The sequence below is a fragment of the Mauremys mutica genome, chromosome 8 (genome assembly GCF_020497125.1).
Source record: "Mauremys mutica isolate MM-2020 ecotype Southern chromosome 8, ASM2049712v1, whole genome shotgun sequence".
Classification (NCBI taxonomy): Eukaryota; Metazoa; Chordata; order Testudines; family Geoemydidae; genus Mauremys; species Mauremys mutica.
The window spans coordinates 17,938,558-17,963,161 of NC_059079.1; the positions used below are offsets into that span (position 1 = coordinate 17,938,558).

At 46.0% G+C, this 24,604-nt stretch overlaps 1 protein-coding gene across 4 annotated transcripts in view; it reads left to right on the forward strand.

Annotated features, from left to right (window-relative positions):
- The first annotated feature begins 1,834 nt into the window (after window positions 1–1,834).
- The window catches only part of RAVER2 (ribonucleoprotein, PTB binding 2), a 67,473-nt gene continuing 44,703 nt past the window's right edge, over window positions 1,835–24,604 (forward strand). For 3 of the 4 annotated variants that reach the window (XM_045026824.1, XM_045026825.1, XM_045026823.1), the window contains exon 1: window positions 1,846–2,056. In XM_045026824.1, the coding sequence (XP_044882759.1) occupies window positions 1,856–2,056 (201 nt within the window). In that variant the 5' untranslated portion in view covers window positions 1,846–1,855. Of the gene's footprint in view, window positions 2,057–24,604 lie in introns of all 4 variants that reach the window. The other variant, XM_045026822.1, reaches the window with a different exon arrangement.

Here is a 24,604-nt window from a genome sequence, read left to right on the forward strand (position 1 = left end):
GGGGGAGGAGGTGCACTGTGCAGGGGCCTACAATATGATTCCAGGCTCAGTAGGTGAATGAAGGAGTTTACGGGGTGGGGGCAGGATACAGTGATGTCACAAGCTCAGTCACTGTGTGGGGAAAGAGGGTACACTGAGGGGCAGGGCAGGGTACAGTGGAGTCCCAGGCTCAGTGGGAGAAAGGTGGAAATTGGGGTCCCAGGCTTTGTGGGTGTGTGAGGGGGGTCTACTGGGAGCAGAGGGGATGCAATGGGGTGCTTGGCTTGGCGTGCGGGAGGAGCAGGCATCTACTGGGGGGAAGTGGGATCCCAGGCTCAGTGGGGGTGTGGGGAAGTGAAGGGGGCATAGGGTGTGGGGAGCAGTGGGGTTCCAGGGTCAGAGGGGATGGTTTTGAGGGGTACACAGGAAGCAGTGGGGTCCCAGTCTGGGGGTTGAGTGGGGAACAGTGGGGTATGGATGGCCCGGGGGTTAGGGTGGAGAGTGTTCCAGGCTCAGAGGGCAGAGATGTACAGGGGCAAGTTTAGGGGGGGAATGGGGGGGAGGAGGAGGAGGGGCATCCCAGGCTGGGAGGAGTGGGCTGAGGGTGCATGGGGAGCTCCAGTGGGGGGGAGGCTGAGAGATGTGCAGGGCAGAGAGTTATGAGAGTCGGTGCACAGAGAGTAGTGGTGCCTCAGCCTGGGCGGGGGTGAGGTTGGGTTCAAGGATGCATGCGGCTCAGAGTGTATGGGGGGTGCGAAGCAGTAGTGCCCCAGGCTTGGGCTGTGGGTGGGTGAGTGGGCTAAGGGATGAGAGGGGGTTGGAGAGCAGTAGGGGGTGTGGAGCAGTGGTGCCCCAGGCTCGGGCTGTGGGATGCAAGGGGGTTGGAGAGCAGTAGGGGATGGGGTGCATGGGGGGCACGGAGCAGTGGTGCCCCAAGCTCCAGTGGGGGAGGGGACAAGCTGAGAGGGGATGCATGGGGGTCGCGGAGCAGTGGAGGGCAGGTGCACAGGGGGAAGGGAGGAGCAGTGGGGTGCGGGGAGCACGGGGGGAAGGGAGGAGCAATGGCGGGCGGGGAGCAGTGGGGAGCAAGGAGCGCGGGGTCGGGGGGGGAGCAATGTCGGGCGGGGCGCAGTGGTGTCCCAGGCTCGGGGTGTGTGAGGGCGGGCTGAGGGGTGCACGGGGGGCCCGGAGCACTCGTGTCCCAGGCTCGGGGTGTGTGAGGGCGGGCTGAGGGGTGCACGGGGGGCGGGGTGTGAGGGGGGCCGGAGCACTCGTGTCCCAGGCTCGGAGTGTGTGAGGGCGGGCTGAGGGGTGCACGGGGGGCGGGGTGTGAGGGGGGCCCGGAGCACTCGTGTCCCAGGCTCGGGGTGTGTGAGGGCGGGGTGTGAGGGGGGCCCGGAGCACTCGTGTCCCAGGCTCGGGGTGTGTGAGGGCGGGCTGAGGGGTGCACGGGGGGCCCGGAGCACTCGTGTCCCAGGCTCGGGGTGTGTGAGGGCGGGCTGAGGGGTGCACGGGGGGCGGGGTGTGAGGGGGGCCCGGAGCACTCGTGTCCCAGGCTCGGGGTGTGTGAGGGCGGGCTGAGGGGTGCACGGGAGGTGGGGCGTGAGGGGGGCCGGAGCACTCGTGTCCCAGGCTCGGGGTGTGTGAGGGCGGGCTGAGGGGTGCACGGGGGGCGGAGTGTCAGGGGGGGGCCGGAGCACTCGTGTCCCAGGCTCGGGGAGGCGAACCGTGGTGCCTGGCTCTGGTCCCCTCTCTGAGACCCGCGGTGCCCCTCGCCGCTGCAGCGGGCTGCCCCTCCCCGCCGGCCCGCCCCTTGCCCGGCTCCCTCCCCCTGCGGGCTCGCCGGCCAGGCGGGATGTCGGTCTCTGGCTGCAAGATGGCGGCAGCAGCGGAGCCGGGCACGGAGGTGTCCGGGGCTCCGCGGGAGCCGGTGCTGGGGGCGCAGCCGGAGCGCGGCGGGAGGGCAGCGCCCCTCCGCCCGCCCGAGATCGCCATGCGGCTGGAGAGCGCCCGCCGGGAGCTGAGCAACAGGCGCAAGATGCTGCTGAGAAACCTGCCCGAGGAGAGCAGCAGCCAGGTACCGCGGCGCCCCCGCTCCGGGAGTGGAGCCAGCCGGGCTGGGGGGACCCCAGAGCCTGCACAGGGCAGGCAGGAGGCGGCCGCCATTCCCGTGCCCGCCCAAAGGGGAGACCCGGAGAGCGGATCCTCGACATCGCTCGTGGTCCACGGGGTCCCTCTCCTAGCTCCCCCCTCCCGCACGCAGCGCCCCACGGGGGTCCCGCTCCGAGCCGCTCCCCCCGCACGCCTCGCCCCACGGGGGTCCCGCTCCGAGCCGCCCCCCCGCACGCCTCGCCCCACGGGGGTCCCGCTCCGAGCCGCCCCCCCCGCACGCCTCGCCCCACGGGGGTCCCGCTCCGAGCCGCCCCCGCGCACGCAGCGCCCCACGGGGGTCCCGCTCCGAGCCGCCCCGCCCGCCCGCAGCGCCCCACGGGGGTCCCGCTCCGACCCCCCCCGCACGCGGCGCCCCTCGGGGGTCCCGCTCCGAGCCGCCCCGCCCGCCCGCAGCGCCCCACGGGGGTCCCGCTCCGAGCCCCCCCACTCCCCGCACGCGGCGCCCCTCGGGGGTCCCGCTCCGAGCCCCCCCACTCCCCGCACGCGGCGCCCCTCGGGGGTCCCGCTCCGAGCCCCCCCACTCCCCGCACGCAGCGCCCCACGAGGGTCCCGCTCCGAGCCCCCACCCCACCTCCCGCACGCAGCGCCCCACGAGGGTCCCGCTCCAAGTCCTTCCTCTGCCCGCACTTGCAGCTCCCCACAGGATCCTGCCAAGCCCCCTTCCCCCCAGCATATGGCATCCCATAGGATAAGAGCATAGGAATGGCTGTGCTCAGTCAGACCAGTGGTTTATCTAACCCAGTACGTATCCTGTTTTCTGACATGGCTGGTGCTAGATGTTTCAGAGGAAATGACAGAATAGGGCAGCAATTTACTGAGCGATCCATCCTGTCATCCAGTCCCAGCTTCTGGCAGTCAGAGGTTTAGGAACACCTAGAGCAGCGGTTCTCTAACTGTGGGTTGGGACCCTGTTTTAATGGGGTCGCCAGGGCTGGCCTTAGACCTGCTGGGGCCTGGGGCTAAAGCTGAAGCCCAAGGGTGGCAGGGCTTCAAGACCCAAGTGGCAGGGCTCAGGCTTCAGCTTTGGCCCAGGGTGGCAGGGCTCAGGTTACAGGCCCCTGCCCAGGGCTGAAGCCTGTGCGCTTTAGCTTTGCCCCCCGCCACACACATGGGGCAGTGGGGCTCAGGCTTCGGTCCCCCTTCCTGGGGTCATGTAGTAATTTTTGTTGTCAGAAGGGGGTTGCGGTGCAATGAAGTTTGAGAATCCCTGATCTAGAGCACGGGGTTATGTTCCTGACTGTCTTGGTTAATAGCCATTGATTGTCTTCCAAGAATTTACATAATTCTTTTTTCAACCCAGTTATGCTTTTGACCTTCACAACATTCTCTGGGAGTTGTAAAGGTAGACTGGGCATTGTGTGAAAAAGTTCTTTTTTATGTTTGTTTTAAACCTGGTCCCTATTAATTTCAGTCCTGTTTCATGTGTTATGTGAAGGGGTAAATAATGCTTCCCTATTCACTTTCTCCATTCATGTTTTTATAGACCTCTGTATCCCCCTTAGTAGTCTCTTTTCTAAGACGAACATTCCCAGTCTTTTTAATCTTTCCTTGTGTGAAGCTGTTCTGTAATCCCAAACATTTTTGTTGCCCTTCTCTGTACTTTTTCCAAATTCTAATATATCTTTTTTGAGATGGAGCGACTATAACTGCAAGCAATATTCAAGGTATGGGCATACCATGGATTTATATAGTGGCATGATGATATTTTCTGTCTTGCTATCTCTCTTTCCTGATGGTTCCTAACATTGTTAGCTTTTTTGACTGCTACTGCACACTGAGGAGATGTTTTCAGAGAATTATCCACAATGACAACAAGATCTCTTTCTTGAGGGGAAACAGGTAATTTAGGCCCCATCATTTTGTATGTATAGTTGAGATTGTTTTCCAATGTGTACATTGAATATCATCTGCCATTGTGTTGCCCAGTCTCAGTTTTGTGAGATCCCTTTGTGACTCTTTGCAGATAGTTTTGGACCTAACTATCTTGAGTAATTTTGTATCATCTGCAACTTTGCCACCTCACTGTTTACCCCTTTTTCCAGATCACTTACGAATCTTTTGAACAGCATTGGTCCCAGTACAGATTGTTGGAGGACTGTGCTATTTACCTCTCTCCACTGTGAAAACTGACCATTTATTCCTATCCTTTGTTTCCTATCTTTTAACCTATTGCTGATCCATGAGAGGACCTCCTTCCTATTCTATAACTGCCTATTTTGCTCAAGAGCCTTTAGTGAAGGACCTTGTCAAAGGCTTTCTAAAAGTCCAAAGTACACTGTATCACTGTGTCATTCTTATCGCGTTTGTTGACCATCAAAGAATTCTAAAAGATTAGCGAGGCATGGTTTCCCTTTACAAAAGCCATGTTGACTCTTTCCCAAAATATCGTATTCATCTATGTATCTGATAATTCTGTTCTTTACTAGTTTCGACCAGTTTGCCTGGTATTGAAGTTAGGCTTACCAGCCTGTACTTGGAAGGATCACCTCTTTTTAAAAAATCAGTGTTACAGTGGTCATCTGATACAGAGTCTTACTTAAGTGATATAGGGCCCTTCATTTTCAGATTTTATCTTATTCAGTATTTCCCAGGAATTTATCAGTGTTTATTACTACAACAACAACAAAAGGTGAAAATCAGTGCAAAAAACTATTAATGATTTTTCTGGGTAAATATCGGAGTTTATTTTGGTGGACGGAAAGACAGGAGAAAAAAGTATTCAGTAGATTAATGCATTGAATACTGTTCATCAGTGTGGTTTGCTGCGGAACTAAAACAGAACTCAACACAATGCCACCTCTGAGTTTAAGAAAACAATATATCTCTAATCCCCAAATAAAACTTTTCATTTGAATAAACAGTTTAATAATTGGGGCACACCATTTGCAGCGCATGCACTCATTTTCATCCTTTTCTCTTTAAAAAAAAAAAACCAAAAACTTTTGAGTACTTGTGTTCTGAAATGTATTCTGATACTTCCCATTTTAGTGTGTCAAATCTTTAAACTATTATCTGCTAACAGCTTGAAATATGTACGGGCTGTGAGTGAGATTCATCAGTACATTCTCTGTGCATACAGAGCTTGCATGTGTGCCTGTTTGTTTATTGTGTCCCTCTTTTAGACTAATATATAACCTCACTTCTAATGTATTATTGTAATACATATATCTCATGCAATGTATTGTATTTTCTTAATAAAACATGTTGTTTTTTATATATTTGCATGATACAAAAGTAGGGTGAAAATCTGAAAAAAAACTGAATAATACTTTCTGTAATACCAGGATTGATTGATTGATTGATTTTTGCGTAAAAATTGATTTAAACTGAAAATGAAGGGGCGTAGTTACATACCATAATGAGTAGTTCTGCAATTTCCTATCTGAGTTCTTTCAGAAATCTTGGGTGAATGCCATCTGATCCCAGTGACTTATTACTGTTTAATTTATCCGTTTATTCCAAAACATCTTGTGTTGACACCTCAACCTGGAACAGTTCCTCAGAATTGTCATCTAAAAAAATAGCTCAGATGTAGCGGAACCTCCCTCGCATCCTGTGCAGTGAAAACCAATGCAAAAATTTCATTTTGCATCTGATCAAGAACTTTGTCAGCTCTCCAACACCACATTCTACAAGCCATTACCCTCTGATCCCACTGAGGGTTACCAAAAGAAACTACACCATCTGCTCAAGAAACTTCCTCAAAAAGCACAAGAGCAAATCCGGACAGACACACCCCTAGAATCCCGAGCAGGGGTATTCTATCTGCTACCCAAGATCCATAAATCTGGAAATCCTGGATGCCACATCATCTCAGGCATTGGCACCCTGACAGCAGGATTGTCTGGCTAAGTAGACTCCCTCCTCAGGCCCTCCGCTACCAGCACTCCTAGCTATTTTCAAGACACTACTGACTTCCTGAGCAAACTACAATCCATTGGTGATCTTCCTGAAAACACCATGCTAGCCACTGTGGATGTAGAAGCCCCCTACACCAACATTCCACACAAAGATGGACTACAAGCTGTCAGGAACAGTACAGATCTGTCGCATCTTATGCACATTTGACATGCGCGATTTCAGCTTTACGCGGTCGACAAAAACAAAAAAAAGAGAAAAACAACAATTTAAATACTGTTTCTGTAGTGTGGGCGATTCCGCCCGCCATTCAACTCAATGTAATTTTGACTATACGTGGTTTTCGCTTTACACGCTAACCGCGGAACGGAACCCCCGCGTAAGATGAGACAGACCTGTATCCCCGATAATGTCACGGCAAACCTGGTGGCAGAACTTTGTGACTTTGTCCTCACCCATAACTATTTCACATTTGGGGACAACATATACCTTCAAATCAGCGGCACTGCTATGGGTACCTGCATGGCCCCACACTATGCCAACATTTTTATGGCTGACTTAGAACAATGCTTCCTCAGCTCTCGTCCCCTAACACCCCTGCCCTACTTGCACTACATTGATGATGTCTTCATCATCTGGACCCATGGAAAAGAAGCCCTTGAGGAATTCTACCATGATTTCAACAATTTTCACCCCACTATCAACCTCAGCCTGGACCAGTCCACACAAGAGATCTACTTCCTGGACACTACAGTGCTAATAAGCAATGGTCACATAAACACCACCCTATACCGGAAACCTACTGACCGCTATACTTACCTACATGCCTCCAGCTTTCATCCAGACCACACCACACGATCCATTGTCTTCAGCCAACCTCTACGATACAATCGCATTTGCTCCAACCCCTCAGACACCTACCATATCTCTATCAAGCATTCTTACAACTACAGTACCCACCTGCCGAAGTGAAGAAACAGATTGACAGAGCCAGAAGAGTACCCGGAAGTCACCTACTACAGGACAGAACTACATTTATTGTCTGGAGGGATAGCTCAGTGGTTTGAGCATTGGCCTGCTAAACCCAGGGTTGTGAGTTCAATCCTTGAGGAGGCCACTTAGGGATCTGGGGCAAAAATCAGTACTTGATCCTGCTAGTGAAGGCTGGACTCGACCTTTCAAGGTCCCTTCCAGTTCTAGGAGATAGGTATATCTCCAATTATTATTATTTTATTTATTATTAGTTCCCTTTTTTGAAGGGTTGCTTTGGTATTCCCCCCGAAAGGATGTTAAATTTAATTACATTGTGGTCATTATTACCGAGCGCTGCAGCTATATTCACCTCTTGGATCAGATCCCGTGTCCCACTAAATCAAGGACTAAACCACGAATTGCCTGTCCCTTTGTGGGTTCCAGGACAAGCTACTCCAAGAAGCAGTCATTTATGGTGTCTAGAAATTTCATCTCTGCATCCCATCTTCAGGTGACAGGTTCCCAGCGAATATGGGGATAGTTGAAATCCCCCATTATTATTGGGGTTTTTGGTTTTGTTGCCCTTCTAATCTCCATGAGCATTTTACAGTCACTGTCATCATCCTTGTCAGGTGACTGGTAGTATATTCCTACTGCTATATTCTTATTATTCAAGCATGGAATTTCTATCCATACTGATATTATGCTTCAGTTTGATTCATTTAAGATTTTTATTATATTTTACTTTGCTTTCTTTCACATATAGTGGCACTCCCCAACCAGCGCGGCCTATCATTCCTGTATATTTTGTACCCTGGTATTACCATGTCCCATTGCTTATCATTCCACCAACTTTCTGTGATGCATATTATATCAATATCCTCATTTAATACCAGGAACTCAAATTCACCCATCTTAGTATTTAGCCTTCTTGCATTTGTAAATAAGCACTTATAACTTTTGTCAATATATAGTTGTCTGCCTTCATGTGGTATCATGGAATGGGACTCTTTTTCATTGACTGTTTCTCTTCAGTTCTTATCTGTACTTTATCAACTTCTATCCTTCCTGTTTACTAGGATATAAACTAGCCCCTTTAATAAATCATCTCCTAAGGGATGTGTCTATCTGAACCATGTGCACCTCAACACCTGTCAGCTTTCCCTCAGCCCTTAGTTTAAAAACTCCTCTAAAACGTTTTCAATTTTACATGCCAACAATCTGGTTTTAGTTTGGTTTAGATGGAGCCCATTCTTCCTCTATAGGCTCTTCCTTTCCCAAAAGTTTCCCCAACTCCTAATAGATCTAAATCCCTCTTTGAACGCCATTGTCTCATCCACACAACGATACTCTGCAGTTCTGCCTGTCTGACTGGCCCTGCATTTCAGAGAAGGCTACTATGGAGGTACTGGACTTTAATATCTTACCTAGTAGCCTAAATTTGCCCTCCAGGACCTCTCTCCTACCTTTCCCTTTGTCATTGGTACCTGCATATATACCACAACCACCAGCTCCTCCCCAGCACTTCTCATAGGTCTGTCTAGAGGTCTTGAGAGGTCCGCAACCTTTGCACCCAGCAGGCAATTCACCATGCGGTTCATCGCAAACCCCGCTCTCTATATTTCTAATGATCAAATCCCCGTTACTATTACCTGTCTCTGCCTAATAACAGGGACCCCGTCCACAGACATGCCAGTTGCCCACAAGGCAGGTAATATACATACTGCGTTCCGTGCAATAAACTGGGTAGCCCCCACTCTGCTGCTGGACTTCTGCCTGCATTCTTTTTACTCTTGAAGGTTTTTGTGTCTGTGTGTGTGTGAGAGTTCTTTGTGTGTGTGTTGTTGTTTTTTGCGGGGGGGAGGGGCTGTTATTGGCCTAAGTTTAGTGAATGTTTATTAGCTGTATCCTTGCAAAACTCCCCTGTTCGCTAGCTCCTGTGGTCGCTTAGGAGCTGACTTTTTAAAACCCTGTTCTCCCTGAGTTAGCCCCCCCCCACCCCAAGGGATCCTAAAGGGATTAAAGGATGACAAGCTACAGCCTCGTTAGGAAGCTCTCAGCCTTGCCTAGCAGGCCGCTAGGCTCAGCACACAGCCTCCCCAAACAGACCACACTATAAACTTCAATCAAGCAGGCAAACAGCAATCAAGCAAGCACACAACAAACTAACAGACCACAAACTCACTCCAAGGGTGACGTAGTCACTCCTCCATCACCTGGAGAACTCCCTCACAAAACTCCGCTATTGAGTGATCCTGTTCACTAGTGGATCCCAATTTGAACCCCACCCATACACACTGATTGGAGCTCCCCCTGCCCACTCTATGGGATCCTGCTCAGAACCTTCCCCCCTCCTTGGGATCCTGCTCAGCTCCCCCTCACTTGCCCCTCTCACACAGCACCCCATGGGATCCTGCTCAGCCTCCCATGCTACTCCCACTGGATCTTGCTCAGTCCCTCACTACCCCAAGGGATCCTGCTCAGAGCCCCCTCATTAATCCTTCACACGCAACACCCATAGAATCCTGCTTAGCCCCCCTCACTATCCCCAGGGGGATCCAGTTCAGAGCCCCCCACCCATCCTTTGCACACTGTCCCACACGGGATCCTTCCCAACCCCTGCCCCTTACTCCCCCATTGGATCCCACTTGGAACTGCTCCATGGGGTCCTGCTTAGGCCCCCTCACCGCTCCCTAGCAGAAAGCACCCCATACGATCCTGCTCAATGCCTCCTATCCCAGCCCCTTGCACATAGCACTCCTGCGGGATCCTTCTGGGTCCCTCCTGCCCCCACACTGTTCCCCATGGGATCTTGCTCAGCAAATGCCTTCATCTGCACCACTGCACACAGGGAGTCCCCCTTGAGATTCCCACTTAGTGGCTTTTCTCCATTACACACAGGGCCCCACAGAATCCTGCCCAACCCTGGCCCACCTTCTTGTGCACACTACCCCTTGGGATTCTGCTCTGTGCCCCCCTCACTCATCCTCTCTCATACAGCACCCCAAAGGATCTCAGTCGTTAATCCCCTCAAGCACAGCGCCCCTTGGGATGCTGCTCGCTTCCGGCACACTGCCCTTTTGCATTCAAAATAACAGCTCTACCTAGGGGGTTAACTAAATCTGTAGTAGGGTTTGGCACAGGCACATGAGTGACGTGACATTGTTTTACTCTGGGCATCCCTTTTCAGGAACTATTTTCCATACAAAAGTATAAAGTGGCCCTGAATAGTTCACTTTTCTGGAAAGTTTTAGGATTGCTAGCCATTCGCTGATACCTCTGCCCCCCAAACGCCACTTGTTCTCTCTTTGATCATCTATGTGGGCAGTAAGGCAGCCCTAGTACTGTTCACTTGGCGGGTTAGAGCACCATGTGTCAAAGGAAAGATTCCTGCTGTTAATATCATGGTGGGTGAACATATTTAGGAGAGGAGGAACTGCATGATTAACTACTTCTGTCACATTCAGTTGAGGGCCATGCTCTCTTCTTCCATCCTTACAATAATGGTACCACAGTGGAAGAGACCCCTTCCAGTGCAAAAGGCACATGTTTCCTTATGGTTATTTTTCTGTGTAATGAGCAAGTCCAGTTTTCGAACAGATCTCTACTCAGCATTCTCCTCCTGCAGTATCTTGTGCTTTGAGTAGGTGACAGTCTGGTCAGAGAAATGGTAGATCAAGCAATGGACTCTTTATGCCTGGCCTGAGGTAGAGGAATCCACAATGAGAAGTTTCATTCTGTTTTAAAATAATGTCCTGCCCGTTTATTGACCAAACAGAATGGGTTAGCTGAGTCTCCCAAATAAAGTATTTAAGACAGGGCTTGTTTCATGCTTTGCAAGAGGAAACCCCCTTGTTCTCCTTTAGTCTGCAGCCCTCTCCCCCCCATACATTTTCAACTCTTATATCCTCACCCTTCATAGAATCAGGTACCTGTAGCCAATAGAGCTGATAAGCAGTCTTGCAAGAAGCTCTTGTTAACCTATCCTTGCTTGATAAGTCTGCAGAGGTAGTTCGTTGTGAAAGGAATTTTTAAACTCCTTGCCATAGCCTGTATGCCATCCCTTCGTTCTTCTCACGTTGCCCTTTGTAGGAACGAGAGAGCAGAAAGTAGAAAAAAAGAAGATATCTACTTCACACAGAATGAGAGAATTTCCCCTGAATGCTAAATTTGGTGGCTACTGTGAACTGTTTCTCACACTGTCATTCATTTAAAATGCTATTAATGTAATTAAAGTTTATTTTTAAAAGATCTTCAAAATAAGCGTTTTTATTTTTGAGTTTGCAATATCAAGAAATACTATTTGTGTCTTTGGGCATTTCCTTTGCCCATATCATTGGGGCTTTATTACTGCTTTTTGGGAGTCCAAGGATTTGAATGTTATATTGTAAGCAGTATACCATTATGTGGATGTTTAACAGTACAGTACCATGGATTCAGTTTGGCTATAGGATATATAAGAAGTTTCTGACTATACCAGAGAGCCTTTTTTTTTTCCCCAAGGTTGCCATATTTGTTTCTGAAGACTGAGAAATTTAGTCCACTCACAAGTTAACAGTTAAGCCTTGAAACCCGAAGGAAAACTACACAAGTCATTGGAAGCTCATCGTGTTGTACACTTTTGCTTCCTGAGGCAAAACTTGAAAATTAGCATAGTCAGTATGCCAGCAATTGAATTACATGATACTGTGACCACTCACTGTCAGAAACCAATGTATTTGAAAATACAGGCTTCAAAACAAACATCACTTACAGGAGGGGTCTCAGACTCAATTTACCTTAGTGCCAGTCCTTAAATCCTCCAGCGGGCCAATAATGTCACTGAAGATGTATTCAGAAAAGAAAACGTTTATATTGTATTTTTTATTTCAGATTTCTTAGAAATAATAAAACTATCATACAACTTTATACAATTCTTTGCCTGCCAGAGTTTTTAGTGTTTGCCAGATACTTGGCAATGCTTCAGTTCAGTCAGTTCGTTGATGTTTGGCCTCAGTGACTGAGCAGTTGAAACCTTCAGGATTGTAGCAAGGTGTGTATCAGATAGTTGTGTTCAGTTTTTTTGACTTGTTTATATTCATTGTGGGGGAAAAAGTGAGCCTGCCTCCATGGCTGACTCTGCCCGGCAACTAATGATGCTGCCTCCATGGCTGACTCTGCCTGGCGACTAGTGATAGTAACTCTGTCCCTCTCCCCCAGCCAATGGGAGCTGCGAGGGGTGGCGCCTGCAGCAGACATTGCCAGCAGCATGTCTGCATGCGTCTCTCTTCCGCAGGGCACAGTGAGGAAGTTCTTAGCCGCAGATGGCCTGCAGGCCAGGACTTTGAGACCCCTGGCTTACAGCATCGGATGAGGGCTTTTGGAGATAATACTAATGCACATAACTGAAAATGTATTTTAAAAGCAAAGCATCCGTATTTTTTAAACCAGTTATCAGTATGAGGTATCATTGACCAGAATCAATACTTGGTGGCTTCTGCTCATTTAGGATATTCAAACAGCCGTCAATAATTAAGATTTTGTAGAATGAAAACTTCCATTAAAAATGATTCTAGCGTTTATGGTAGTGAAGAAAACATTTCAAATGTGAGCAGAGCATAATCTATGAGGAATTGGTTTCCTGAGTCTGCAGAGGGCCTGAAAAATGAGTTCTGAGATATAAATTCCTCCACTTCATATAAACAGTGTGTTGACTCTCGAACCTAATAATGATAATGCAATAATCATATATTTAAATAATTTAGTTGCATAACTGTGCACCTAATTTACAGTTATCACAGTTGTTTGCAGTACATAAATCAGATCACAACACATATGAATAGACAAAAGGCAGAAATAGTAATTGTCCTACATTCCATGAATTTTCTCTCACATCGAATGTAGAAATAACGTTACGAACTACAAGTACGTTCACTGTATAAGAATCTATATTGTCTGTTTTTGCAGAACCTCCCGTTCTTACCAGTAAAGCTCTGCTGTAGATCAAAGCTAGTATGTTTCTGACTTATTACACCACAAATAGTTACGCTAGTGTAAATAGGGGAGAACATTACTGGTTTGTTACCAGTTCTTTGCTTCAGTCAGCCACAACATGCACTGTATTGCCAACATCCATTTCTATGTGGTTATCTCAAAAAAATGGGTACTGTATGAATGGGTGTGTCATCCAATAAAATATAGCTGGCAGGTGTACAGAAGGATGTGGGTAAATTAGCTCAAACTGATCTTGCTTGATTAGGCAAACAGTGCCACAAGAAGATAATGACATTGAAGGTTTTATTGACAAGTATGACACACTGGGAATTTTTAAAAACATTTTTATGGTGCTTACATATGTCTCAGTTTCCCTCTGTATTTTGCATTGCCACCCAGTGGAGGCAAAACACTGTTCCAACAGTGCAGGAGACAGGCAGGTGTGTCACCTCACTGTCGGGGTGGAATGACTGGGTTGTTAAAGCACTGGTTGAAACCGGCTTAAATCAACAGAGGATCCAGAAAGACAATGAGAACCCTCAACGACTGAACTATCAACATCGAACAGCAGGAAATCCTGGCAGGCAGAATATGTGCACTGAGCTGGAGAACAAAGGAGGAGGAAAAGTTGTCTGGTGGTGGGAATAAGAGCTGCCCCTTGGCAGGACTCAGCAGCTCTCACCTGAGTCCAAGGGCAAAGGGAAGAGATCCAGAAATGCAACCCATCATTGCATGGCTTGGCCAGGATGGACTGTGAGTTAACCTCTGTCTCTCTTCATTAACCCAAGGTCTTTCAGATTCTGTATGACAGGTGGCTACTAAATTGTTACCTTGTTTTGAAAAGGCTGCCTGGAATCATTGCACTACTCACTGAGAGCATTATTATCTGAAGTGGTACAGTGCATGCCTCCCACAGAAGTCTGGTTCAGCTGAATTTGCTGCAGGGAGCCACAAAGAAGGACAGGGATCGCTGGTGCCTGAAGGCCCAGTCTCAGAGTCTTGGAGGCTATGGGCCTGCCCCTGTGTGACTGTGTGTACCCTTGAGATTTGGCACACTAAAGCAGTCACTCCAAAGGGACTGATTGCAGGCTGGAGCATAGACCAGACCCTGTGCATTTATGACACAACCAAGGGACAATAACTTGTAATATGAAAGTCTGTCCATTTTATTATGATTCTCTGGTGTCAGTAATGGCATAAAGACATACATCATACAAATGGAGCTATTTCATAGTGCTCAGGGCAGAGAATTATGGGCACTTTCCAGTGTGCCTACCTGTGTCCAAGAACACTCTTGGAGGTTTTATACAAAATCATTCAATTAATGATGTATGCTTGAGGGCATCGTGGGCATTCCCAACACGGTGGCTAGCATAGCAGTTCATGCTGCTGTATTCTACAACTGACAGCACAGACACACCCTAGATGACAGAATAATAGCAGGAGACAGCTATATCACCAAACATCAACACACAATAAACAAGCAACCATTAAATGATCCAGGCTTGACATTACAGTGACAATCTATCTATGGCCTGGTCTACGCTGGGGAGGGGAAATCAGTCTAAGTTACGCAACTTCAGCAACATGAATAACGTAGCTGAAGTTGACGTACTTAGATCTACTTACCGTGGTGTCTTCACTACGGGTCGACTGCTGCCTCTTGCTGAGCTGGAGTACAGGAGTTGATGGGAGAGCGCTCGGGGATTGATTTATCGCGTCTAGACTAGACACAATAAATTGATCCCCACTGGATCGATCGCTGCCCACCAATCCGACTGGTAGTGAAGACATACCCTATACTAATTACGCTCTAATATACATTTTCTGGCCAGAAAAGATGCACCAGATGATAAAAAAAAAATATTGAATATTGGGGGGAACAGAGATTTTTCTTGTCTCACCCCAGAGAATTTAATTCCATTCTTGTCCTCCTGTGATTCTTTTGCATCTTGCCTACTGCCTTTTTACCTTGGGTAGTAATGAAGCAATAAACTAATAAGAACAGATGACACCACTCCAGTGTTGCGAGGACAACTACATGCTAGAGGAGTGTGCTTCACAAAGACTGAAAGAGCATTTATTTAGAGACCAAGCTTTGTAAAAGGCTGCTGCTGCTGCTCACAAGTGGTCCAACATTCTTAACGTGGGCAGCTAAGCTCCATGGAGAACTAGGAAAGTGACTGGGATACTGGTGCACTCTGACTGTATTTTTCCAATAGTGAGCATAATGATAAAGAAATAGTCTACTGACTGAGCTCCTGATTTAGCAAAAGTCATTGATATATTAGTACTTGGAAGTCTAAAGTATTATCAGAGTGGTATCTGGGCATCTTATGTTCTCTAGTACGAGACCTGTTCTCACCAGAATACCTCTCCCCCATAGCTTGTGAGTAGAAAGGACAGACTGAGTGGAGTTGGGGAACCGTGACCATCTGTTAGAGGAACACCTGAACAGCTATTTTTTAATATAGTTTTCATATAGGTGATATGGTAGAAAATTATTTTGAAAAAAAGTACATTGTTGTAAGCAACAACAGATCTGATTAACAATCTTACTCCTGCTTACAAACAAATATAACACCACGCCTGGTATCAAATAATTTCCAACCAATTTTACAATTTTGACAATATAAAACTAACCAAAAGTTAAAGCATGCGCACTCTTCGGATCAGAGGTTCAGACAGATGACAGCCGTAGTACGTGTGAGTTTAAAAAACCAAATTTTTTACAACATGCATTTGTCTATTAGTAAACAGGAACACTGTGTTAAAATGGAAAATTTAGAACAGTGTGTACCAGGGTTTGTCATGTCAAGAACAATGAGATAAAATAATATGCTGAAGGAATCAGAGGAAGGTGCGTACTGGGGACTTGCTAACAAGAGCAGAACAAAAATTTGTTTAACTTGGACATGCTGGATTTAAGAGGGCAAAGGATTGGAGAGCACTGCCGCTGAAACTGAACTGAGGAGCGGTGGAAGTGGAGACTTTCAAGAAAGACATTGGGGGGAGGGATAGCTCAGTGGTTTGCGCATTGCCTGCTAAACCCAGGGTTGTGAGTTCAATCCTTAAGGGGGCCACTTAGGGATCTGGGGCAAAATCAGTACTTGGTCCTGCTAGTGAAGGCAGGGGGCTGGACTCAATGACCCTTTGGGGTCCCTTCCAGTTCTAGGAGATGGGTATATCTCCATTATTATTATTATATTATAAGGTAGTGGTTAAGCATTCATCAAAGGCCCAATCTAAAAAACCCTTATTCACATCAATAGCAAGTGGAATTTCTTGTAGAAATAAGTTTTAATTGCACAAGAAAAGGTTTGCAGATTGAGCAACATGCCCCTGAGCAGGCAGACTCTCTTTAATACACATTTTTGATTTTTCCTATTCTCCTTCCACACTTTTACTTTATTCCCCAAGTAGGCCAGCATTCTCTCATTAGTCTTGTTCATCAGGTGCTGCAGACTGCACTGGATGGCTTTCTTTAGAATCTTCTTCCTGGAGAGGCAAAAGTTCTATATTTTCTTAGAAAAACAGATGTTACTAGATAATGCATGGACAGGGAAACTTTCTAACATCTATTGAGGTTCATATGATACTCATCACCATACTATCTGGACATCTCCACATCTGTGGCCAGGAGATGGCAAAAAACAGACAAGTAAATTAATATTTATTTAATAACAATCGATAATAGTCTACACAGCTGTGATTAAAGTTTCAAAAACTTCATGACCAGGACACATTTTGCTCTGAGGCCTTGGGAAGTACGTAAAGTTTCTTAATGTCAATTTGAGAAAGTCATTCCATCAAAGAACTTCAGACAGAACTTCAAGGTGCAACTGGAGATTAGAGGCATAGGACACAGTCAATGTATAGGCACATCCACAGGGGAAAACATTCATTTGCAAATGTCTCCCTTATACATATTCATCTTTGTAACCAATAGTGTGTGTATGGTCATACAAATGGAGTTGTAAACTGCAATATAGACAAGATTTGATTTTGCTAGGCTGCATTCTTGCTATATGGTAAGTTAGGCTTCTGTTTTATTTTTGTGCTTATCCTTTGTGGATTTTGAGATTTGTTTCTGATTTAGTTGTCTCAGGGTTCTTAATTGTCCCATTTGTCAGTCCTCCTCAGTACCTCATTAATTTCAGTATAAGTAGTTGTATATGAATTTTGTATAAATGAGCAGTTCAAAGACATCGGTGTCATGCCAGTTAGGATCCTTTATAGTTAATATCAGAATTGAAGACTTGCTTTTCCTTGTTACTCGTTACTGAAATTTGGGGCAAGATCTCATGACTTTAGTTTAGGAATAGGAATCTGAATAGAACTGTTTAGCTTAGAAAAGCATACAGGGGGCATTAAAACTAAAGTATCAAATGATTCACATGCTCTGAAAAAGAAGGGTGTTTTGCACTAAATGAATTGTTTTTAAAAGCTGTTACATTGTCCTATAGTTATGCATATTTCTCCATTTATCCTGTGTTAATTTCTGCAACTAGAGATCAATATCTTTAATCATATGGAAGGGGATTTTCTCCTATAACAAAAGACACACAGGGGAGGGGAGTTGCAGGAGGACTGAAATCAAATTTTCATTTCAGTTCAGTGATTTAATTTTTTTTTTCTGACAACCTTCCTATAGCTTGTCAAGCCAAAAAAGAGAGAGCTCATTTAGGAATCTATCAGAGGCAGATGCGATCCATCTGGGATGGGGATTTACACTGTTTGCTGCTTGATGCCATGTGTCCACTTATTGTTAGTGTCCATCTTTGATCCAATGGCAGGTTGCTACTTAGTGCTATGCCATCTTCATCATTTTTCTCCTTTCGCTCGGGGTTATGCACAATTTTTCCTCGTTGATTTTTGAAAGTTTTAATGAACCCTGATAATTTGAAGAAATATTTTTCTTCCACTCTCTCGTGTTCCAGACATTGAAGTAGCAAGTGCCTTTGTGTCTCGGTCTTTGCTCGGTCATATTGCTTGTATGTGAAAGGTTTACTGTGCTGGGTAACTAGCACCATTCTTGCCATAAGCTGTCTATGCTCTTTTGTTTGCTGCTTTCCTTTGGTGTATTGTTTTTGTGGTTTTACTCCCTCTAGTCTAGTGCTCTCCCACATTTTTTATCTTCCATTTAGTTTACATGCTCCCCTGTATGCTTACTGTGATGATCTAAGACTATCATTCCTTACACCTGTGCTTATCAATACTCTAATCTGGCTCTGCAGATAAGGAAGTGTTTTGTTTTTCATTCCTTATGCAGAACAGTCCTTGGGAAGCTATTGTTGTCATATCTTAATCAATATGCTAGCTCTGTTTTGATAGTTCTCTGTGTTGTTATGCCAAAAATAAGTGAGTATGAGAGAGTTCACAGGATGGTTGCTTGTAAATAGTGTTGCAAATATGACTTTGAATATCCAGAGAAGGACCAGTCAGTGTGCATTAAACTTTTGCTGTTCCAAAGAATAGTTTGTGGCCCAGAAATTGCAGACTTGCCTTTCTTTCTAACTGCATAGATTATCCTGTGAGTGAGGCGGGAATGGTGTGGGTAAAATCTTTAGAGCCCTCCTCAGAATGGCCACCATCCATACTGTAAGCAGGTGAAGGGCATCTCTCTGATCTTGCAGCCCTTACTTATGTGAGAAGATCAGTTGAAGCAAGGAGTGGAAAATTGCAAATTCCTCAAAGTGGGGAATATGTCTTCGTATGTGTTAATACAGGGCAAAGGACAATGGAGCCCAATCTTGATTAGGGCTTTTGGGGTGTTAAAGCCCTTCCTGTTGTTTAATATTTATGACTGTATCTGGCAACTGAGGTGTGGTTAGAGGAACTGAGCATCCTTAACCTAGCCAGTCATTAGTTTACAGGAAATAAAAAAATAGTACAATTCTTTTTGTTTTATTATCTGTACCTCTATTAATACAATCTAGTGCTATATGTTGCATTTTTTATACTGTAGCAGCTGGTCTCTGATTTTTCCACAATAACTAGCATATATTTTTCATGTTTAGCAAATTTTCATATTCCCTTGGTTGGTTCCTTTTCCAAAATTGGTTTATTTTATACCTACATTGAACTGCACTTATCATCTGTTGGCACAGTCATTTAAATGATCCAAAACCTTTTGAATCTTGATGCGTAACTCGTTATTTGCTGTGTACTGTCTAGAAACCTTGAGGTCTTTTTTCAGGCAGTTTTCCAACTTTCTGCTTTGACTGCCTGCACAAATGAAAACAAAGCCTTTTCTAGTTAGGAAAACCTGACTAGGTTTAAAAAAAACCTGACTAGCCAATATATATTGTTTTGCCCAGCTAATTTAAAAACAAAAATTGTTCCCATGTCAAGAATATGTACGTGAAGTTTCACCATTCAGCCATTTATTAAAGGCCAAGTTCTGAACCACTAAAGCAAGGTTTATATGGGCAACTTCACTAGACTCATTAGGCACCATTATAATTGTTTTTAATTTTTGTTGCTAAAATAACATCCTGTGCAATGTTTAAACCTGGCAACAGAACTTGTGTTCAGCATGCCCTGAAGTTCACAATAGAAAGGTTGGATATTATTGCATACATTTGTTTGGAGTAGTAGTTCCTTGGCGTGAAATAAGCTGTTTATTTTTAAAATAATAGTATGAATTGTGCTGGTACAGTAGTAAGGTGGATGTGTCTATTCCTGGCATGTTTACCTTTATACTTTTTTTAAAAATTCAGATAATAGAGCATACAGACAGACACTTCTCTGGAGCAGACATCATTCCCTTTGAGAGATCCAGAGCTCAGAATGACAATATATGATGAAAAATAAAATAAGAAGTTAATATTTCCACCCAAGATCAGGCAGGACAATTAGTCATATGTGCAGGAGTTGAAGAATTTTAAGTGCCATAGAGAAAATAACATTTTTCACCACTTAAACTATATCTAACTGTTTATAGTGTTTTAAAATCTTTTTTCTTAGCCCACAACACAGAATTTGTTTTGACTTTTGAAGGTTATTTTAAAAGCACCAATCGGTTATTTTCTTATTTAAGCTTTAATTATACTAATGCTGTGTAGATTAACTAGCGAATGTTTGTTCAGGGCTCTGAAGATTTAAGGAACTGTGTAAGAGCTAAATATTATTAGTTTCCCGATTGTGTTTGTGTCCCAAGATGTTTAGCTCACAGTTCCTGACATAGTCCACATATTTATGTGTGTATTGGTCATACTGACGAAGGCAAAGTCCCACTCTGAACAGGAACAGAATGCACAAGGGAGTTGTGTCAGATTGGTCTTGTCCAGGATACAAGCACACATTAACACTGCTTTTGCAGCATTAGAGATTGGAGGAACACCTATGTCTGTTTCCAAGTGGCAGCTATAAGTTACTCACAGGAGTGTAATTATGCCATGGTGGCTCTGCTTCCTGTATGGAAGTACATATTGCTATTAATTACAGCTTTTTCTTAGATTGTTGATATGATACACTAAAATACTATGACAGGTTTCAGAGTGGTAGCCATGTTAGTCTGTATCAGCAAAAACAATGAGGAGTCCTTGTGGCACCTGAGAGACTAACAAATTTATTGAGGCATAAGTGTTCGTGGGCTAGAGCCCACTTCATCAGATACATGAAGTGAAAAATACAGGAGCAGATATAAATACATGAAAGGATGGTAGTTGTCAGCTATGTCTAGACTCTAAAGGAATTGTTTCATTTGTAAATAAGAGAGAAAATTCCTTTAGTAGAGGCACTTTAAATTTTATTATGATTGCCATTAACCTGGTTAGAGCCAATGAGTCTGATAAACAACCTTCATTTGGGTTAAATGGAGGGAGCAGTTAAGGACTTTTTACATCATGATAGCTGGAAACAGTAGAATCCACAGCCCAAGGTTCTCGGCCATAACGCCAGGCCTGAGCAAGAACTAACCCAGGGAGAATAAGAGTTTTCTCTGGGATTGGTTGAAAATGCAATAGTTAAGAGATTGTTGTTATTTAACATGCTTAATGCAATAGTGCCTGTGAGCCAGCAAAGAGTGGGGCCCCATTGTGGTGAGGCACTGTACAAACAGAGTAGTAGATGTTCCCTGCCTCAAAGAGCTTGGTTGTTGGTGAGTCTGTTAGAGAGACAGAAAGCCCAGACAGTGGCAGTAGCAGTGGTGAGCATGGCCCTGAGTGGGAGCAGAGACAGAGCCCCGTGGGCATAGAACTGACTGGAGGAAATTGCGAGTAAGCAAACTACCTGCTTTGTTTTCGCTGTGTCCAGAGAAACAGGACTTCCTGTACATTCGTTGTACATAAACAGGACTGCACCAAAGCATATAGGGTGACGGGGCCGGGCCAGACAGCTGCAGGTGAGTGCTCACACTGGGTGCTGGGAAGTGGGCCCCAGGTTAAGCAGGTACCTTTTCCCCTGGTAATTGAACAGGGGTTACTCCAGGTTAATTAGGACACCTGGGGCCAATCAAGGGCCTGCCAGAACCTTTTAAAAGCCTCCCCTCCAGTTAGATAGGCACGTGCCATAGAAGCTGTGGGGAGCAGGCTGTGAGAGCCAGACGGTGCAGACACTGATAAACTCCAGGAGGGAGACCCAGGGCCGGTGCAACCATTTAGGCGACCTAGGTGGTCGCCTAGGGCGCTGGCATTTGGGGGGCGCCATTTTCTTCCGCAGCGACCGGATCTTCGGCCGCCCTGCTCTCCGCTGGCATTTAGGCGGAGGGAGCTGGGGCAGGGGAGCGCGGGAAGGGCCGCCTGCAGCAAGTAAGGGGGGAGGGGCGGCACGCAGAGGAACTCCCCGCCTCAGCTCACCCCTGCCCCGCCTCCTCCCTGAGCACACCGTGGCTACTTCACTTCTCCCGCCTCCCAGGCTTGTGGCGCCTAAGCTGATTGGCGCCGCAAGCCTGAGAGGCGGGAGAAGTGAAGCAGCCACAGCGTGCTTGGGGTGCTCGTGCTCGTGGGTGGAGCAGGGGTGAGCTGGACGGGGGGATCTGCCGTAAGGGGGACACCTCAGGGCGGAGGGGGGGAGTTGCCGTGGGAGGGGGCGCCTCAAGGCGGGGGAGGAGGGGAGGGCACAAGGTGGAAGTTTCGCCTAGGGCACGAAACATCCTTGCACCGGCCTTGGGGAGACCTCAGAGATGAAGAGCAGGGGAAACTCTACCCAACAGGGCATATAGCCCTTCCGGGCCCCAGAGGTTTGTGGGAAGAGACCCTGCCAGAGGGGAGAGACTGAAATGAGTGTCTGGCCTGCCAGCACTATGCCCAGAGGAGTTACCAGAGACTAAGAGGCTCCCCTCTCCCTCCCCTGTCAGGGAGGCTGGGAGGAACCCCTGCTCAGGCAAGGTGGAATCCCCTAGCCCACCGCTAAGAGGAAGCGCAGAACCCACCGAGGCGGAGAAGGAGCTCTGCCACAATAGTTAGGTGTGGCAGGATTCGATTTTAATTGACAGATGGCATGTTGGCAAACATCAATTTCATCTGATGCACTGACAATGACAAAAAAAAATTGATTGGTAAGAGGGAGTGCCGCCTCCCCTCTCATTCCTGCCAGGATCATGTGTCACCAGCCCTGTGGCAACAGAGAGAGCCTTCTGCAGCATCATTCTGTCACAGCCCAGCTCCCTCTCTCCCCAGACTGCAGAGCTGGTGACACCTGATCCCTGCAGGCACACGGTGCGGGGAAGGCTGCGGTCTTGGCACAGGTTGTGCCTGCAGGGACTGGGTGTCACCAGCCCTGCAAGTGTGCAGGGAACCCTCTGCACCCCCTGTAGTTTTAATTCTTCTGTAATAAAGCACAAGCAGGAAGACAGGGTAAACATTTGAAAATGTGACTCATGCGCCCAAATCATATAAGTGCATTTGAAAATTTTACCCAGACTTAAAATAGTTATATATAGACAGGTATTTATGTAACTACTTAAACTAAAGACTTAATCCAGACTTTTAAATGTATTTAAAAAGTCACTATGATGTGTTTAATTTTATTTATTTATGTAAATGATGCTGCCACTGAAATACTACATGCAATCAAATGCACAGATAAAAACCTCAATCCTGCAACTGGCTCCATGTGGACCTCTGAAGCCAAAGGGAGTTTATACAGGGCTGGTCTACACTAGGGGGTGGGATCGATCTAAGATACACAACTTCAGCTACGTGAATAGCGTAGCTGAAGTCGAAGTATCTTAGATCGATTTACCTCTCGTCCTCACGGCGCGGGATCGACGTCCATGGCTCCCCCTGTCGACTCTGCTACTGCCGTTCACACTGCTGGAGTTCCGGTGTCGACGGGAGCGCGTTCAGGGATCGATATATCGCGTCTAGATGAGACGCGATATATCGATCCCCGAGAAATCGATCGCTACCAGCCGATACGGCGGGTAGTCTAGACATACTCACAGGCTCAGGGATCTGCCTGCACAGAACCCTTTAGCTCAGTGGATTGCTTTTCTTCTGAACAACTGTTTCTATTGTTAGTTTTCCATCTGTTACATATCACTGTGCTAACTTTTCAAAGCGGTACTTTCAAGGTTGAAAGACTACACCTTTATTTTTTTTCTTGCTTTTGTATGTAAAGTCCAAGTAATATTACTCATAGACTCTAGGACTGGAAGGGACCTCGAGAGGTCATCGAGTCCAGTCCCCTGCCCTCATGGCAGGACCAAATACTGTCTAGACCATCCCTGATAGACATTTATCTAACCTACTCTTAAATATCTCCAGAGATGGAGATTCCACAACCTCCCTAGGCAATTTATTCCAGTGTTTAACTACCCTGACAGTTAGGAACTTTTTTGATGCCTTTCCCCAAATAAATACTTCAGTTCTTACGTTTTGTCACTAAAATAAATCCATGCTATTAACCCCTCACTCTTGAGCAGCTGTACAATAATGTAGCTGTGTATGAGTGACATAGAACACATCATTTTGGTGAGATTTTAGCATCAAGGTTTTATAATATTGTTGCAAATGAGTTTTTTTTAAATTATGAACAAAAACTTTAGAGTGTTCTTTAAAATTGATTTACTTTTTTAAAAAGTACTCTCTCTTTCTTGTAAAATCCATTCATGCACTCATCTCAATTTAATCATCACCAGGGAGATGCATTTATCACATTCTGTTTTCACTCTCAATTAAATTTCCAGCAAGATTGCAGATTATTGTTGCTGAATGAAGATTTGGTTCAGAAATGGTTTTCCCAAAACAACATCATTGTGCATTTGAACTAATATTTTGCTGTTACTGCATCGCATAGTAAAACTTTGGTAAATCTGATTGCAATATTTTTGTTAAAGATGAAACAGATAAGAGCTATAGACCTTGCCCACCTTGTGTAAGTGGAACAGCTAATAACTTCCTTGGATTCTGCAACATTACTCTTGTCAAAGTTAGACTCAGGACTCACAGTTTGTCAGACCACTCTGTTTTATTAGCACAGCGCTCTGCTAATAACACCCAGATAATGTGAGCGGCCATACAAGACCCAAACAGTCTTATTTATACAGATAAAAGAGCGAGAATTAAACAAAGGGACAAAGAGAGCAAAACAGTAAAATTCACCTGGGGCACAGCATGCATATCCTACTTCCTTACTAACTCTTATCGATCTAAGGCTAATGCTTCACCAATTGCCCTTAAAATGGTGCAATTGCTCTATGTTA